At 36.7% G+C, this 20,455-nt stretch overlaps 1 protein-coding gene across 1 annotated transcript in view; it reads right to left on the bottom strand.

Moving 5' to 3' along the window:
• ASB3 (ankyrin repeat and SOCS box containing 3) overlaps nt 1–20,455 on the bottom strand; it is a 98,859-nt gene that overhangs the window by 36,666 nt on the left and 41,738 nt on the right. Inside the window, exons 4-6 of the mRNA XM_059078953.2 lie at nt 4,363–4,475; nt 3,645–3,780; nt 714–891 (exon numbers count right to left, since the gene is read on the bottom strand). Coding sequence (XP_058934936.1) covers nt 714–891; nt 3,645–3,780; nt 4,363–4,475 — 427 coding nt within the window. The remainder of the gene's footprint in view (nt 1–713; nt 892–3,644; nt 3,781–4,362; nt 4,476–20,455) is intronic.

Genomic DNA, 20,455 nt, shown 5'->3' with positions numbered 1-20,455 from the left:
AAAATTATTATTGTAGTAGTATGACTCTAAAAACTTTAAATATATATTTTAAAAATACCAATCTATGTTAAGATGGGCTGCCATATTCTCACAGGTATAACCAGGTTTAATATTTTCTGAGATTCCTGGAACCCCCAATTTCAGGGAGTTCCAACTTTTGTTAAGTCTCTCTCTCTTCAGACAATACCAAAAATTTCACTGGAATTTCTGGCTAAGGAAGAAGAGTAATAGAAGCAGGGGAAAGTACCAAGTTGAATTTGAAATAAGACAAAGAGAAGTCCAGTCAAAGGGTTCAAGATATGGAGGACTACCCAGTCCACACAAAAGAGATCACAAACTCAAAACCTTCCTGGGGTCAAGGAGGTAACAAAAATAAGTTGAATAAAGCCATCAGATCAATACCTAAAGATGCCTGGGACAAAACTGGAAAGGAGTGGGAGAGTACAGCCGCAGCTGAAGAAGTCAGAGAGAAGACTTAACACCCTGAGAAAGCCCCTGGGGCCACTCTGCCTCACACTAGGAAAGGGCAAGACTACGAGTTGCTGGGAGTGCAAGGAGGGGACAAATGTGGGGGTGGATCTAGTCACCCAGCAGATCAGTAGAGAAGGGAATACCAAGGGTTATGCCTGGAGGTAAAGGCTCTGGCCCAGAAGATCTATTTCTATTACCTTTGAATTATGAGACCATTTTTATTTTCCATTTTTAACACTTACTTTGTATGGCCCATTTGTGCAGCTGCATGAATAGGTAACTGCCAATTGTCCTCATTACAGTAAAGATCAGGATCTGCCCCACTGGAAAGCAAAAGCTCCACACATTCTGTGTGGCCCTCTTGAGCAGCAATGAACAATGGAGTAGCTTTGTCCAAGGCTTGACAATTGACATTTGCACCTAAAATAAACATTTAACATATAACCCTCCTTAATGCAAAAAACAATAATAATAATTAACAAAAATTTCAAAGCAGCTGCCTTAAAAGGGTTTCACAGTAAAATAGCTTTTCTTCCTTAGTGGATACTGTTGTTAAAATATATTAATTTTCATAACTTACTGGTAATCATTTACATTGTTTTTACTTTTATGTCAGCAAGAAAACAAGTGATTAATATTTTAGAATTCATTTTTAAGCTAAAATAAGAATCTTATTCAATGAAGAATTCATTTCATTCCAACAAGCACCCTGAGGGTCCGGTAAGCAATCATTTTAAAAAGGAAAAATGCAACCCATCAAATATTGATAACATTTCTGATCATTACTGAAAGGAAAAGAAAAGAATCTGCATTATGAGACTTTACAGATGCCACTAATTGATTCAGGCTAAGATTTGTGAAAAAAAAATTCCAGTAGATATGATATACATGGGGGCTATGCCTTTAAACGAATGTTGACTATACTCTTCATTATATCACTTTTCTTCATGACCAGTGCATGATAAACAGAGCCCACATTAAAAGGAAAAGAGGTCTATTTAAATGGGTTTCTAAGCTGATCTTTTTAAGCATAAATCTAATCAACTTAGACACAAACATATAAAGATGTGAAAAAGTTTAGTGACCTCAATTTTTGTGCAGGTTTCAAAAATAGCAGACTTCCTCAAACTTTTCTCATTGACAAATAATGTGTTAAGTATGCTAAGTGTGGTGTTAATACATGACCATGAGAATTTTTAAATTTCTAGAATACAGCTCAGTGAAAAATCATCATCATCAAGGGGGGAAAGACTACTTTTTTATTTAAAAGGATGTTCCATAAATATACCTTGAATAAACCAAAGCCCTGAAATGGGTAAAAACAATGCAAAACACAAATGGTAACTTAAGAGTTTATGGAACTGTCAGAAATTCCAACTGGATATTCAAAATGTCTAGATACACAGAATATTCTTGACTTGTACAAGGTGGCTTCACCTACTGTCAGCCTCAGAAAGAAATGAACACTATAACTGAGAAAAGACTAAGTCAAAAAAAGAAACCTACTTAACTTTCTCTTTTAAGCAATGTTTTGTTTTGATTGACAATTTCAATGTATAAGAAAGAATAAGGAACTAGATCCTGTAAGATTACAGGTAGAAAAGTTGGGAAAATGAGAGATAATTCACTGAAAGGAAAGTCATTTTAAAGAGTCAGAAACATGTATAGTTACATTATAAACATATCTACTTACCTTTTCAACTTGCTATTCATAACTATTCAGAGAGGAGAAGAAAAAAAGAACAAAGGAAAACAAAACAGGTGCTTAGTGTTCCAGGAGACAGGCTCAGCATGAGGAGTCATTAAGCTGCAGTTTAACCTATTTCATTCTAAATATTAGCTACACACTAATAACTGCAACTTACGGACTGGAAGTCGCAAAATACATCACGACAGTCCTTGGGAAGGTACAACATAGAAGAAGGAAGATGAGAAATCAGAAGTCCTGGATCCAAGTACTGATTCTGGGCAGGGAATACTTTCTAGATCTTTGGCAAGGCACTTAAATGTCCAGAGCCTGGGATTCTTTTTTTTTAAAATTAATTAATTAACTTATTTATTTATTTGGCTGTGTCAGGTCTTAGTTGCGGCATGCAGGTTCTTCTATAGTTGTGGCATGTGGGCTCCAAAGCACACAGGCTCAGTAGTTGAAGCATGCAGCCTCTCTAGTTGTGATGCACAGGCTCTAGAGTGCACGGGCTCAGCAGTTGTGGCACACGGGCCCAGATGCCCCATGGCACGTGGGATCCTAGCTCCTCAACCAGGGATAGAACCCATATCCCCTGCATTAGAAGGTGGAATCCTAACCACTGGACCACCAGGGGAGTCCCCAAGCCTGGGATTCTTAATACAAAAAAATAAAATAAAGCTTGAACAAATGATTTGGGGGATTCTCTCAACTTTAAACTTTGTTTTGGTAATTTATTAAAAGTTTAGGTATTACAGAGATATGTGAAAAGTCTAAGTATTAAAAAAAATTGCGTGGTGGCAAATCTGGTGTATTTCCCATCTGCTCTTGACTATCCATGCTTCGTCAGGTTAGCAGTGTGAGTGCACACACAGTGTCTGGAAGAACTGAAAAGCTCTTACATAACAAAAGTTTCTGGTCACAGAAATGTCACACAGAGTAAGAATGCCACCTCAACACCATCCTCTCCGACAATGCTGAATGTGTAATGGTTGTCACTGAGAAACCTTTAACAGGCTTCTGTTGCTATTTATTAACATAATAAAGTATAAACATGCTTTGAAATAAACCCATTTAAATATCACATAGTTGATCAAAACATACAACTCAAAGGGTTAATATACAAAATTACTATCTAAAAAATTAATTAAGCCTATACTAGTCTTGTACCCTAGAAAGTTGGAATTGCCCAGGTCCCCATAATGAAGGACAGCACCATCATTCAACTTGCCAATAAACCTGCTTTAATGATAGATCATTATGGTCCTACTCGGATAAATTAATAGTTGCTCATTGTATTATGTTAGTAATAGAGACTTAGTAACCAGACTTATAAATGAACTTGTACGTACTCTTATTTACCACTAACATAAGACTATAAATTCCAGAACTTGATTTATATCTGGTCAAACATTACTCTTCCTAAGAAGATACAAAGTTAAAACTCATGATCTTAACAGTGTAAAGGCTAATGGATTAGTCTTACCCGATGATATAAGTATGCTCAAGCTTTCTAGCTTGCCATATTGAGCAGCCACAAATAAAGGTGTGATTCCAAAGTCATCCTGGCATTCCTTGTTTGCTCCTTTTTTAAGAAGCAATTTTATGATCTCAGCATTTTCCTAAGGCACAGATTCATATTTTAAATAAGAGAAAACAAAGAAAATAGAAGATATTTTTTTTATTGTTGTGTGTGTGTATGTTTTTTATCCTCACTAAAGGAAAAAAGTGTTGGTGGATGGGAAGAAAGTGTTAAACAATCAGATTATTCTGTACCTTTAGCTAGAACATTAAACATAAACAGATAAAACATTGGGAATCTCTAGGAATTATAATCCTTATAAAATCCTGCAAAATTAGTTTGCAAGTACAAGCAGTAAGATGTCATTACAGTTTCAAAACACAGTGCTATAAATAAAATAAGCCATTGCTCGCTATCAATTTATATCCAAAATATTCTGATGGTCTCTTAACGATGCTATCAACATTTGAAAAACTTAGATAATCCCTGCAGCCCAAAGCTACTAGAACTACTGCAGTTGGCTTATTCAGAATGACCTTTAGCATTTAGACTGCCTTTTCTGTACTGCACTAACCATCATAAATCACAGGCAAGTAGGAAGCAAAAACTGTATAGAACTGTCATTTTAAAAGGGTAAAACACACAATTTACATGGAAATGAAATAATAAATTCAGAGTTTACCTGAAAAGTAGCCTGGTGCAAGGTGTTCCATCCACACATAGAATGGGATCCATTAACATTTGCTCCATATCGAAGTAGCAGCCGTAACACATCTATCTGTCCATTTTCAACAGCTGCAATACAATAGTCAAAAAAATTGTTGTCAGTAAAAAGCCATGTTTGTAGGACTGGGCACTTCAGTGATGTTCCCATCACTTATTCAGCTTCGAACTCACAATACTGTAATCATTCCTATCAACAAATCAAAACATATATGTACTCCTTATGCAATTCCAAAACATTTATCACAACTGTCTTAGCCCAAATCCATTAATATATACATCCTTTTGGTACACATATAAAATTATTTTCAATTGTATCTTAAAAGATACACAGGAAATGGAAGCAGGGGGCAAACATATTCTCTTTGACAATGGAGATAATATGTGTTTCTATTTTGTTAAAAATGGAATTGGGAGGGGGATGGGATGAACAGGTCAGAAGAAACAGCAGCAGTCTGGAGAAACAGTCTCAAAAGAATTGAAAGGTTGGCTATTACCATCTGATCACAAATGACAATAGTAAATGACAGGCAAACTAAAAGCACAATGCTGCAAGTCTGCATCTTAGATATTTTTACCATAATAAACAACAATCATTGTTAAAATGATGTTCTTATATCAACCAATGAAAATTTAGTAGAATCTGTTTCACATCTAATTCATACATCATTATCAGTGACTGCTGGCAAAAATTACTCCAAAAGCCTGAGCTGAAGATTATCAGGTTGTCAGTGGTGATATATGAAACAGAGTGTAGATAAGTTTGTTTCCATGAATTAGGGAGACCTTCTAAAAATGAAAAGTCGAAAAAAATTTGTTTTGATTATTAAATACGCTACAGAAGTGAGACAGAGAGAAAACTTTTAATATCATAAATACATTAAGATATCTGATGTCTGCATCTCTAGTGAAAAAAATTTCTCAATGGCAAAATGGCATTTTTATAGCTCTTGTTAATTATTTCAAAATAAGGCAAATGGTTAAGTAATGGTTAATTGTTAAGAAATAGTAGTTTAGGGACTTCCCTGGTGGCGCAGTGGTTAAGAATCCACCTGCAAATGCAGGGGACACAGGTCCAAGCCCTGGTCTGGGAAGATCCCACATGCTGCGGAGCAACTAAGCCCATGTGCCACAACTACTGAGCCTGCGCTCTAGAGCCATGAGCCATAACTACTGAGCCCATGTGCCACAACTACTGAAGCCCACACACCTAGAGCCTGTGCTCTGCAATAAGAGAAGCCACTGCAATGAGAAGCCTGCACACCACAACAAAGAGTAGCCCCCGCTCACCACAACTAGAGAAAGCCCACACACAGCAACAAAGACCCAACACAGCCAAAAATAAAATATTAAATAAATAAATAAACCTTTAAAAAAAAACAGAAATAGTGGTTTAGAAAAGTGTTATTTACAGCTTACATCCTACTACCAAAGCCTCTCCTTTGGAAGAGTTGGGTTAACTTCTTTATCCTTATATAATAAGTTACCAAATTGGAGGGGGAGTGGGAACCATACTGTAACCAAGTATATTATACTTCAATGAAAGTTATTTAAAAACAAAAAACAAAAAACCCAGATTTGAACTTACCATTTGTTTGCCTCCTTATCATTAGTAAAGTATGCTTGAGGAGAGAAACTGTGTTCTGTTCCCCTTACGTGCCCAGTGCCAATTGCAAACAGAAGACAGGCAATAAATAAGCATTGACTCAGTGAATGAAAAATAAATGTCTAAAATAAAATATGATTTTCTTTTTAAGAATTCATTCCTCTCCAGACAGAAGAGCCTTCAGAACTATACTTCTGGATATGACAAAATAACTGGTACTAAACTAGCCATCATAAGAGTGGGAAATATACATAAAGCAACTTTTTCTAGCATTAAACCATGGGCAAAAGACTGATTCCTAAGGAAAGGGAAACACATGAGGTGAGCCCCATGATCACCCCAGCTTTCTGCCTGGGGACATTTCTGGATTATGGTGCAATGAGCTGAAGTCCAAGCACAGTAAAGGTAAGGCTGAAGAAAGAATACTCCAAGCAGAGGAAATGGTCCAAGCAGAGTGAAGCAGTCTGCTGAACTAAGGAGGAAAATATCAGAGTTTAAGCAGTTGAAATCGGTGGGGCAAACCCCAAGAGAAAAGAGAACTGTGCAGAGGGGAGGCCCCACTATGGAAGTTCTCCAAGAATCCTTGCCTGAGGTCTGGGCTACACATGTGCAAGGCAAGATGAAGCTTACCAGAGAACTGCTGAAGGGTTAAGAATGGAACAGAAATAAGTAGAAGACAGTGCTGAGGGGCAATAGAACTCCTAGGAGTTCTAGCCCAATCAGAGTGGTGAAACCACTGACACTTTGATAGCTTGTTAACACTCTGGGCATCCAGCTGAGACACCCAAAAGACAGAGCCCTAGGAATAAAGACCACATCTGAGACTAAGGCCTACTCTAGACCTGCTCTAAGGAAGCCTAAAATAAGCCCTGATCAAGAAGGAGGCAGAGGCTGGGAACTGAATCCTCCTGGGAGTTAGATCTGTGAAATACTTTATGCTCTCAACAAAGCATAAAAACAAACCTAAACAAGTTCAAGGTCATAAGCCAGTAAATAACCTACCTATTATTTTAAAAAAATAAAAAAACGCACTATTCTCAGAGGATAAGAGAATTCAAGTCTGGGACATACTATTCACAATGCCCAGTATACAAGTCAGAATGTAGTGAGCAGAAACTGATACCAAGATGGCCCAGACATTGGATTTAACAGATTAACTAATGCAGCTACTATAAACATGCTTTAAAATTTAAGGAAAATATGTTCAAAGATTTTACTTTTAATATCCATGGTATACACACAGCATACACAGAGAATCTGAGTAATGAAACTGTTTAAAAAAAAGAAAAAAAAAGAACCAACTGGAAATTCCAGAACTGAAAAAAGAAATGGATGGGCTTAAAAGAAGATCAGAGATGGTAGAAGAGTGGATGAACTTGAAGACATCAATATAAATCAACCAGGGACTTCCCTGGCAGTCCAGTGGTTAAGACTCCACGCTACCACTCCAGGGGGCGTGGTTTCGGTCCCTGGTTGGGGAACTAAGATCCTGCATGCCACACAGCATGGCCAAAAAAAGAAAGAAGGAAAAAAAACCAAAACCAAAAACATATATATATGTATATCATCCTATCTGAAGAACTGAGAGAGGGAAAAAAAAAGACTACAGGAAAATCAACTGTATACATCAAACAGTCCAGCATACATTAATTGGAGTCCCAGAAGGAGAAGAGAGTAAAAACTGGGCAGCAAAAAATACATTTGAAAAGAAAAAAAAAATGCCTGAAATTTTCCAAAATTTGATTTAAAAAACAAAAACAAAAGCCACATTGACTTACAAATCCCAGAAAATCAGCAAACTACAGTGCTTTGGAAGAAGTCACTATACTTATGACTTCACATTCTATGTAAATTAAGGATGATTATATAAACATACCTGACAGCTCTGTGGAAGAATTTAAATGATTATAAAAGCAGCTGCAAACAACAAGCCATTGAAATCAACTTAGCTATAATAATAGTTTATTTTTTTTCCAGGGCTCTTATTTGCATTTGAATTATTTTTTTTGTGTGTTTATTTTTGGTTGTTATTTTTTTTTTTTGCATTTGAATTAAAATCTACCATTTTACCATGTCCTTTAAGACTCTGCAATAGTTAAATAATTAATCCAATCATTCAACAGTGCCAGGGACTGTACTAAGCACAAGGGGCATAGCAAGCAACCAGACCTACAAAGTAGTTGCCTTCGTGGAACTTCCATTCTAGTGGGAGAGACAGATAATAAAAAAGCACACGGATAAAGGAAATATGTTCTGATAAAAGAAACTGTGAAATTACTTTTTGTGGGAAAAAAGTGAAAGAAATTAACACGGTAAAGTAAAGAGCAGAGACTGAGTATGAGTGCTATGTTAGAAAAGAGGATAGAGATCATTGAAACAGAGACCTCTGAACAGAGAAATGAGAGATAAGCAGTAAGCCACGCAAAGAGGTGGAAGACGAGTACTCCAAACAGGAAATAAACAGTATAAAGGCAGTGAGGTACAGAAGAGCTGAATATGTTTGGAATAGCCAAGATGGCCAGTGTGACTGAAGTGAAGTCAAGCAAAGGAAATAAAGCGAGGTAGAAAGAAGCCAAATTTTGTAAGCCTTGGCAAAAAGTTAGCTTTTTTTTTTTTTTTTTTAAGGAAAAAGCGAATTTGTAGTTGGAGCTACTCCTAGGAGCACAGCTCATCACCTGCTTGTTCAGGACATAAATCCTGAGGAGTTGAGTGATCTGCCCAAAGTCACAGAGCTGAAGTCCAGGCTTCCTAGTTAGTCAGGACTCCCTCAACTACACCTGATAATATTAAGAAGAATAGGAGTCAGCAAACTGTTTCTGTAAAGGGCCAGAAAATACAGACAGTCCCCAACTTAAGATGGTTTGACAACAATTTTTCGACTTTACAGTGGTGCAAAAGGGATACACATTCCGGAGAAACTGTACTTTAAATTTTGATATTTTCCTGGGCTACCAATATGTGGTATGATCACCTCTCACAATGCTGGGCAGTGGCAGCAAGCTGCAGCTCCCAGTCAGTCACAAAATCACGAGGATAAACAGCTGTATACTCAGAATGATTCTATATCCATACAACCATTCTGTTTTTCACTTTCAATATAGTTTCAATAAATTACACGAGATATTCAACACTTTATTATAAAATAAGCTTTGTGTTAGATGACTGTGTCTAATGTAAGGCGGCACAATGTAGGCTAATGTAAGTGTTCTGACAACATATAAGGTAGGCTAGACTAAACGATGATGTTTGGTAGGCTAGGTGTATTAAGTGCATTTTTGACTTACAACATTTTCAGCTTAAAATGGGCTTATTGGGATGTAACCCCATCCTAAGTTGAGGAAAATCTGTACTCTATTACATCTAGTTTCTCTGGTTCAACATTATGCATGTAAAATTTATCAATATTGTTGCCTCTAGCTGCAGATCATTCCTCTTCATTGCTGTATAGTAATCCATTGTGTAAATAGAACACAATTTATTTACCCGTTCTATTGTTGACAGATGCTCTTTGGATAGCTTCCTGTTTGGGGCTGTTATAGAGTGCTACAATGAAACTTATTCTAGTATGTCTTTTACTGAACACTGATACACATTACTGTTGAATATATGCCTAGGAATGGAATTGCTGTGACAGAGAGTATGTATATACGCAGCTTTAGTAAGTTCTTCCAAACAGTTTTTCCAAGTGGCTATACCAAATTCACACTCCCATCAGCAATCTATCTTCTGGTTGCTTCACATCCTCATAAACACTTGGCACTTTCAATCATTTTCTTTTTAGCCGTTCTGGTAGCTGTATAGTGTTTACTTTTACCTTAATTATCAGTCACTTTAAATTCTCTTTGGAAGTAGTTGAGATATGAACAAATAAACAAAATATAACATTGTTTTTATCCTGAGTTCCTTTGGGACTCACTAGCCTGGGCGTACAAGTGAAGTTATGTTAAACTGTAAACTAAAATTTCAAATCCTGACATTGGTATTACAGAAGAAACAAGCTGATAACAGCTATAGCTGGCTGACGGTACAAAGAAGTTCACTATATTATGTTCTCTACTTTTGTATATATTTTAAATGTTTCACAATAAAAGTTTTCAGTATTTTTCACCAGTTCATGGCCCCACTTGCATAATATGGAAGCTATATCTCCTGACAAATTCTACCCCACTAAGGACTTCTGATCTCCTAAATAATCCTGTCATCTTCTTCTCTGAGACACCTTCTTGATGTCCACAGTTGTAAAGGCCACTTGAAGGTTATAACTGGCACAGTGCCAATGAGAATGATGTCACCCAGGCCATAGGTGCCATTTATTTCCCAATTTTGAATATGCAAGATGCCAAAGTGATGCTGGTTTCCCGGCAGTGCCCACTGTATAGGCAACATGCTACATCTGAGCAGCAGTGGAGAAGATGCCCCGTTCCCCACCTAACCCACAACATGCTCTGTCACTGAGCTTCCTGCAGAACAGGGCTGCTCATATCCCTGCGCCTCTCAGAGCTGCTCATGGAAACAGATCTTTCACCTTCCGCCTTCAGCTCCTCTCACTACAGGGCTCAAATATGAATCCCTGAAGCTGGAAAACCAGGCTGTTCTTCCACCCTTGTCTCCCAGAAGCCCCTCTACCACCCAGTTACTCAAATAAAAATCTCCACCTGAAAACCATTCATTCTGCTCCTAAATTTGCCACCTATTTATTCATGACACAAGTGCTCAGGCATCTCAGACATACCTGAATTATAATTTAGGATCAAGATGATGCCCTAACTCTAGTGGAAAGAACACAGAGAGTGTAGTCAGGCATTCTGTCCAGCTGTGAGCAAGTTAGTCTCTCAACCTCATTACACATATAAAATAAGGATAATCTACTTACCTATGGGCTTTTATGTTGACTGAATAATTAATATAAGTAAATACAGTAGGTGCTCAATAAATGTTCCTTCTTTCTCTCTCTCAGTCTCCCTTACCCCTTTCCTGATATATAACTGGTCAACTTCTTTTCCTAATAAACTCCACAAATAGGATACTCAGAAGGTTAGCTTTTCAATCTTGAGGAGTTAGGCCATAATTACAGTTCCCTCAATACTAATACAGCTCTCTGACTAAACTCATAATGGTCACCTTCACTCCATGCACCCTAAGGACAGCCTCTTCCCTTTGCAGGATCAATCCTTTTGTCCAACAACCCGATTAACTGCAACCGTCATCCAGCACTACAAGAAGTGCATATCCAGGTCCCCTCCAAAGTGAGACTGCAGACCTTCAGGTTTCCCCAATTTATTGTCCAATTTACTTCCTCCATAATTACCCACAAACCAGTTTTATTAGTTTAAATAAACGTTTATGTTTATCTTTCCTCCTCCACAGCCATACTGATCTTGTCTTACAAACATATACACTATTTCCCATCCTCAAAAAAGGAATCCAAAGCCCATAATCCTCTATCTTTCCATGGCCACCACCTGTATTCACTTGCCATATTTTTCTCTCTTCCAAAAAACAGTTTTCTGTTTTTTGGAAGAGAGAAAAACAGGTCTATAGGCAGATGCTGTTTATACAGAACTTTTATGCTCTTTCTTTTCCTTCCACTTCCTGTCCAAGTTTGAAGAGACCTAAAGACATTTCCTTAGACTGGAGCATGAGTCTGATAATCACCTAATCAACTGAGGATAATGAGGGAAATTCATCTGCAATTTCTACCATCCCACGGATAAGCAAGCTGATTGGCTAAGCTGGTGTTTCTTTGCTCCCTCACCTCTCTACATGGAACCCATCTAGTACCACATGCTACGGCAAAGGAAGCCAACAATTCAAAGATAGGACTACAGCTCAGTTAAGGATATACGAAGAGCTGCGCTCTCTGATACAGAAGCCAGTAGCCATATGTGGCTATTTAAATCTAATTAATTAAAATTAAATTAAATGAAAAACTGAGTACCTCAATCAAACTAGCTTCATTTGAAGTGCTCAAGAGCCACACTTGGCTAGTGACTAGACAATACAGATTTAGGACACTTCCAAATTCTATTGGATGGCTCTGGTCTAGAGTTTAGAATTTAACTAAATTGGAATTTAACCTAGAATACTAGGCATATCTATCTCCAAGATACATGCCTGGCAATGAGGACAGGGATCCAGGCCATTAGTTGTGGCTCCTATCGTTTGGGGCAGGTGTTCAAGGACAGAAAGGAAATGAGTAATTCTGGAACCTAGAAAAGTACTGTGGATTCCCAGAGAGAAAAAGAAAGTAGAATCATAGGATCTGGTATTACACTGGCATTGAACAGAGACCAGAGCCTAAGGATAAAGAATAAACATGAAATAAAACACCCATTTGGAAGACAGAGCTCAAAGTGTCTGGGGTAAACAGAGAGATGGGAGAAAGGCTTTCCTCTCTTCAATCCAAACAGGTATTGTCTGTAAGACTCTAGCTGAGATAGCAGAAAAGAAAAACCAGAAGCTCTGATGGCAGGGACACTGCCCCTCCCACAACAGGTCAGGTTATTGTGCTGAAGAAACCTGTAACAGCAAAAGTCTAACAAAGTAAGAATGATATGAGAACATCATTACCTGCAATAATTTCTAGGGAGACATTTATATTTTTGAAGAAACACATCTTTCCATTTCCTATATTTAAGAGGGAAAAAGAAGTAATCTGGGATAACATAACCTAAATAACAAAATATTGTTGAAAAGGAGAAATCAAGGAAGTAGAAGCAGCCACTGACCCACATAAAACTTCTAACCAAAATCAAAACTCAGTTGAGGCATGTAGCACACTGAGTGCAGTCACAAGCCCCACATGAAGATTCCATGAAGACATGGACTCAACATAGGATTCTCATCTGGGAGAAATATGGCAGAGCTATATATACATGTAAGTAATAAATCTAACTAGGAGTACTAAACTCTAACTAAAAATGTAAACAATGATCATTATTTAATGCAGCACTCATTAAACAATAAATTTCTAAAGGAGGGATTTTTTTAAATGTAATTATCCTATTGAATGCTCTTTTGGAAAAATGCCTAATGTGACTATGTGTTCTAGGGAAGTACTGTAGACAAGTTCTATACCAAATGCAAATTGCAGTGAGCTGAGTTTTACATCTATAAGCTAGAATATACTCTTTCATCTTGAGGCTCAGATTGTGACAGTAGTTCTACTGAGAAACATCACAGTCAGTAAGGCTGTAATGAACAGTTTAACCACAGGCTGTCCATCTCTTCTAGTTATAGCAACAGGTTGGTGATTTCTGAGGGCCTCACAGATCACCTACATATTCTATTAGTACATTTGATTTATATATGAATTTTTAACTGTATCTATGCTTCTTAAGTTCTACATGTACCCTATTCTCCATTATGCACTTCATTTTTCTCTACAATTCACCGATAAAATAATCTTTCTATTGTATATCTAATTTGAATAAAACTTTTTTCCCTACCTCTTTCACAAAGCAAAAAAGAACGTTCATAGCCATTTTATCTACTGTGTATTTCTTTGGTCCTGTGGTTACACTGACATCTGGTGGCACTAGAAAAGAAACTAGACTGCAATGACAAGTGATTTCTTTTTTCCTAGTGTTTTGAATTTATTCTATGTCACCTCAGATTTTATGTTTTTCTAAGACTTTACCTATACCCAGGACAGGAGAACTATTAAAGTACTATACTAACTCCACTGACAGCATATGTTAGTTTCAACTTTTCACTCTGACAAAGTGACTGACAAGGATGGAGAATTATTTCAAGAATGTCACTGGGTAAGTAGGACTACCCACAGTTATTTATTTCATAATTAAATTTTATAATCAGAATGGTTATAAAGTAAGGGTTTCCCATCAAAGACATATATCATAATTTCAAACCACTCTCCCTATATATACAGATATATTTCTATAATGTGTCTTGGCCATGAATCCTTAGTCTGAAATGTAGTATCTGATTGCTACTTAGAAAAATTTCTTTCTAAAATTGTAATGAAAAGTTACACTTCTTTCTTACAAAGGACCTCGTGTCTGCCCAACAACTAATAATCTTAAAGATGTATACTGATGGGAAAAACCATGACCAAATGGACAAAATTCATTATGTTAGGAATATAACAGAAAGACTGTAGTCAGTACCCCAATCTAATTCTACATGTTGCCACTGACATGTCTCTGTTTCTCACAGAAAGAAGTCAAATGGGCAATTAGCCATCAGAGATCATATCCAGAAAAACACATCTTTCAATCACATGAAAGTCTTAGAAGACAAAAACCTAAAATTCCACTAATTTATTATTTTTCCATGTCTCCCCACCAACAGAGTCAAGAGAAACGTTAGATTTAGATAGCAGAGGTATAAAAGTGAATTCTACCACTTTCTGTAATTATCCGATTCACGTTTTTGAAGTATTCATATAGCAGTAGTTTCCTTATAGGAGCCACCTCCGTATGATCTCCACAGTATGGCTTAGAGAAACAAATCATTACACTGATGAGTCCCTATCAAAGAAAAAGTATCTGGCAAAACACCCCTCATCCCAAGGACCACTCCAGTGTTTAGGACTCTGCACTCTCACTGCCAAGGGCCTGGGTTCAATCCATAGTTGAGGAACTAAGATCCCACAAGCTTCAGCATGGCATGGCCAAAAAGTAAATTAATTCATTAATTTAATTAAATTAAATAACTATTCAATTATGACCATGCAAGAACTCAAGGAACATTCCCATGGGTGCTTTCAGAGGACTCTGTTAAAGGAAGAATTTAGTTAACCAAACAAGACTGGAAAAACCACGACAAAATAACTGATGATAAACTTCTAAGCTACTGAACCACAGAACTATAAGAATAAAATAAAATGAAGGTATTAAGATGCCAGAATAAGATGCAAAATGTTATTTCCATTGACAATGTTAATACAATATAACTAACAGGGCTTCCCTGGTGGCCCAGTGGCTGAGAGTCCGCCTGCCGATGCAGGGGATGCGGGTTCGTGCCCCGGTCCGGGAAGATCCCACGTGCCGCGGAGCGGCTGGGCCCATGAGCCGTGGCCGCTGAGCCTGCGCGTCCGGAGCCTGTGCTCCGCAGCAGGAGAGGCCACAACAGTGAGAGGCCCGCGTACGGCAAAAAAAAAAAAAAAAAAAAAAAAAAAAAAAAAAAAACTAACAAAACTTGGCAAAGGACAGAAAAAAGAAAAAGAGTTACACAGGAGAATACAGGGATAGTGATTTCTTCATTTTTAAAAGCCGGAAGTTTAATTCTATCAATCAAACATGACTAATAAAATGACAGATGGTGTAAATACATTTAATTATATGAAGGTAACACAAGAAAGATAATAAATATACTAGCTTCAAACTGCTCACCTTAAGGAATGAAAAGATACAGTCTTAAAGCATCGAAGAGTATGATATAAAATAATAAAAAGTTACATCAAAAAAGTAAATAAAACATGAAATTAACATTTTTAAAATGTAACTTTTTAGCGAACAGCCATACTTCAGACCTGAGAAAACTCAAACTCCTATTTTCAAGAACATGTTCTCAAATAAAAATGCTTAAGTTATAATCCTTGAGGAAGATGATTAATCTTTCCATTGAAAGATCTAAAAATAACTCCAAAGATTAAGTTTAATTAATATAATACATATTAAATATATGAATGCTAAACCTCAAAATTCATAGCACCTCAAAAAATAACTCTACGGGGCTTCCCTGGTGGCGCAGTGGTTGAGAATCCACCTGCCGATGCAGGGATCACGGGTTCATGCCCCGGTCCGGGAAGATCCCACATGCCGCGGAGCGGCTGGGCCCGTGAGCCATGGCCACTGAGCATGCGTGTCCGGAGCCTGTGCTCTGCAACGGGAGAGGCCACGACAGTGAGAGGCCCGCGTACCACAAAACAAAACAAAACAAAAAAACTCTACGAATGATCACTAATCCATGAAAATACTAGTGAAAAGTGAAATACTGGTTGGTTTGTTCAACTCTGGAATATATCAACAGAGTCAGAGTTAAAGGATAGGCCACACGAGCTAAAGCATGACATATTTTACAATTCAATATTGAAATAGGCAGCCTCACATAACAGTGTTTATAAAAAACTTTGTTCCTAATAAACATTAAAGCTATGTTTAACGTTGAAGGTTACACAGACTAAGCAGAGACTCAGAAGAACAAAAAATGAAAAATAATCCATCAAAAGCCAAAACAGCATGCTGTGCAGTTCTCATAGAAATTGTTCTGTGAGGTCGCACTGGGTTGGATTTGAGCCTCCCATTTATCAGTGTTGTGTTAAATACAGCAAAATAAAAATAAACCTATTTCCTATATAATCAGCTATATTTTCAGTTAAATCTACTATATTTATAAGTAAGGGTATTTGTATTTCCAAAGCAGTTTTACAAATCTAACCTTAGAATATTTACTGTGTATGCATTTATGAGGCAAGGGAAGGGGAGTGGAGAGAGAAGACAACAGTAAAGAAAAGAAATAAGAGGTAGACTCCTTGTTAAACATAAACTTTAAATTGCATGTTAGCAAATGATGTTCTATAAGAACAATTTTCACGTGGAAAGATATGGAGAAGTTTCCTGAATTTGTGGGATTTTCTCATTTTAATTCTTACTGTCATCGAACTGAAAAGCTTCCTTCCAAACTCCATTTTATGAAAATCTTGGTGAGTTCTGTGTAGGAAAGATATTCCCACTACAAACAGTGGAGTAATAAATTTTCTAACTGTCTGCATTTAGCCTTTAGTTCAATCATAATGACACACCACTGATGTTGATGACTTTTCTAGTCACCTAAAAGTTTCCATAGTTCTGTATTCATTTTCTATCCCTTGATCCCCCAGTTTAGGTGTTAACTGGGCCACAGGATAGTTACTACAACATGCAAGGGAATATAGCTTCCCTTGTGGGGAGGGGTAACATACTCCAAAGTTTCAGCTATGAACAGTTTGGGAAGATAAAACTACAGATTGGGAAGGAAGTTATACTAGACGGGCAGTCCCCCTTTCTCACTTTAAGTCCAGTTGGTCCAACCACACTCTTCCTTACCTAGAGATTATCATCTATAGCTTGGTGCAAACCTTGAAGTGTTCTGGATTTTGTTTTAATAAAAAAACCTCTTCCATTATAGATGGAAACACAGGTCACTATGGTTATTTAAAAGAGGGAGAAAGATACAGGTAAGTAAAGCACATTGCTGAAGTTTGTCATATTATTTATGGGTCAGAGCAGACACTAGAGCCCAGAACACCTAACTAAACAAACACCGAACTGAAGAGGCACATATCCATTCTTTATTGCTATGTTTTTGCAAAAGCTCAGGCTGTACTCTTCCTTTTCTCTTCCTTTTTTAAAAATACTCTACTTCTGGGCTTCACTGGTGGCGCAGTGGTTGAGAATCTGCCTGCCAATGCAGGGGACACGGGTTCGAGCCCTGGTCTGGGAAGATCCCACATGCCGCGGAGCAACTGGGCCCGTGAGCCACAACTACTGAACCTGCGCGTCTGGAGCCTGTGCTCCGCAATAAGAGAGGCCGCGACAGCGAGAGGCCCACGCACCGCGATGAAGAGTGGCCTCCACTCACCGCAACTAGAGAAAGCCCTCGCACAGAAACGAAGACCCAACACAGCCAAAAATAAATAAATAAATTAATTAATTAATTAAAAAACAAAAACTCTACTTCAAAACTAGGACCTAATACAATTTGATGCAGTACTTGAGCATGCAGAAGTACTCCACGTACTATATATATCCTTGGGCTTAAACTCTCTGCTTGAGTCAAAATATTTTTTGTATTAGCCAGTTATTTAGTTTCTTTTGGTGGCAAACTACCATCCTAATTAGGATGGTAGCTTGCCACCAAAAGAAACTAAAGAAATCCTATTACTAAAAATAAGTGATTTAAAGTTTTTCACTGGTGTGAATTGTCCTGGCAAGTCTTCCTTCATTAACATAAAAAACAGCAATATCCTGAAATATAAATCCTGATATATCCTGAAATATAAATCACTAAAAACTCTGCATCTCTAATTTTCTCCAAATACTTATATAATAAGTAAGCACAATGCTGAATTTAGTAAATGGGACTATTATATTTTGAAACTGTAAACTAAATAATCAAGCTAGCATTCTCAAATAGTCCCATGGAATATTAATGTTTTTTGAGATATTCCCCCTAAGTGTTCCACAAATAAAAATAACATTAAGGTCAAATACATTTCAAAATGCTGGATTAAAGTTAAAACAAGTGATATTTTATAAGAAGCTATTTCAGAGACCTTCATTCTTTCATTCAACAAATAATTTACTGCATGCCTACCGTATACCAGGCACTGATCTGAGTTTGGGAGATACAACAGTGAACAAGATAAATAAAATCCCTGCTCTCGTGGAACATTCTTTCTAGTGAGAGGAGTCAATAAACAAAGTAGCAAATAAATAAAATAATTGCAGCCAGCGATAAGAACTATGAAAATACTAAAACAGGATAACAGAGTACAGAAAATACTACAGACTAGGTGGACACATAAAGCTACATGGCTACTAATTTTTATTTTTCTACACTGGGGAATATAGAACATAGCATTTCCCAAACATATGTTGATCAGGAATACTTCTGTCAATGAACATCTATTAATAGCTCACTGAATCAATTCAGGAAATGCTATTCTAACCAATACACAGACAGTAGCAAGATCAAAACTTAAATACAGAACTTCTGATCCTAAATACAGTGTTTTCACACTTCCTCATCTGTGACAGTAGAAATAATAATAGTACATATATCACAGAATCATGGTGAAAATTAAAGGTAATTCATGTAAAACATCTGACACAGGGTTTGGTACACATTCTCTGCTTAATAAATGTTGCTGTTATTATTAATACAGTACTCTGTACATGGTATCTTCCTCTGTCATCCCAGGGTGACTTATTTTTCCCTCTTTTAATACCTTGAACACGTTATTTCTAACTCTTGTACAGGACTTAATTCCTTTTGTTCACACCTCTATGTTAGATTCCTTGAAGATAACAACTGGAATAGAGATTGCACTTAGCACGGCTTCAATGAAAGCTTAAGCTTACTATGTAGTTCTACAGAATACCTGAAGTGGGTTAAATGTGGATGTGGTAAAAAAAAAAAGAAACTTTACATAAAAAGTAATCTCCCCTCTAGGAAATTCAAACCATATTACAGCAAGGCTTCCATGAAACATCTCCATAATAGTATATATCACATACTGAAAACACTTTTATAATTAACATCACCAGTAATGGATCATTTTCTTCCTGATAAGATGAACTAAGATACCATTTCACTTCTGTGGTATTCCTGGAGAAAGGTATAACCTGTACTTTATCAAGAAAAAATATCAGACAAACCCAAATTGAAAGACATTCTACAAAATAAATGGCCTGAGATCTTCAAAAATGCTAAAATCATAACAGATAAAGACTGAAAAACTGTTCCAAATTACAGGAGGCTAAAGAGACATAACATCTAAATATAATAAATAATCCTGGACTGATCTTGAACCAATTAAAAAAATTTTTTTTATTTGCTAAAAAGGACATTAGTGGTGCAACTGGCAAACCTGAGTAAAATCTGTAGATTAAACAACAGTACTGTATCAGTGTTAACTTTCTGATTTTGATTATTTTATGGCAGTTATATAAAAGAATTTCATTGCTTCTAGGAAGTTCACACAGAAGTATTTATGGGTAAAGAAGCTTTATGTCTACAATTTAATCTCAAAGGGTTCCAAAAAAATAATACATGGATAAATATATAGGGAGAAAAAATGATATAGTGAACAGGGCAAAAGAACAAACTTCTGGTGAAAGCTACACAAGAATCCTTTGTACTGTTATTTCCATAATTCTGAAACTATTTCAAAACCAAACACACTTGTCTAATAACAGAACAGAAAAAAAAGGAAAGATGGCAAATAATCATATGAAAAGATGTTCAACATCATTAGCAATCAGGAAAAATACAAATTAAAATCACAATGAGATACCCCTAAATCCCTATTAAAATGACTAAAATGTAAAAAAAGAAAAAAAGAAAAATTTGTCAATACCAAGTGACATGGTGAGGATGTGTGACAACTGAAACTCTCAAACATTACTGGAGGGGATGCAAAATGGGAGAGTCACTATATAAGAAACTTACAAATTGTTTTCCAAAATTAAACATACACTTACCACACGAACCAACAATCCAAAATATTAATTCAAGAGAAATGAAAACTTATATTCAAACAAAAGCTGTGTGCAAAAGTTTGTGGCAATTTATTCATAATCACCAAACACTGAAAACTCAGATGTCTATCAACTGGTAAATAGATAAATTGTGGTGTACTCATACAATGGAATACTACTTAGCAAGGAAGGAATGAATTACTGATACATGCAACAACATGTATGAATCTCAAAAGCAT

Source organism: Kogia breviceps, chromosome 11, assembly GCF_026419965.1.
Source record: "Kogia breviceps isolate mKogBre1 chromosome 11, mKogBre1 haplotype 1, whole genome shotgun sequence".
NCBI classification, from domain to species: Eukaryota; Metazoa; Chordata; class Mammalia; order Artiodactyla; family Physeteridae; genus Kogia; species Kogia breviceps.
Note: the sequence above shows the minus strand (reverse complement) of the source record. Positions and strands in the feature narration are given on the sequence as shown.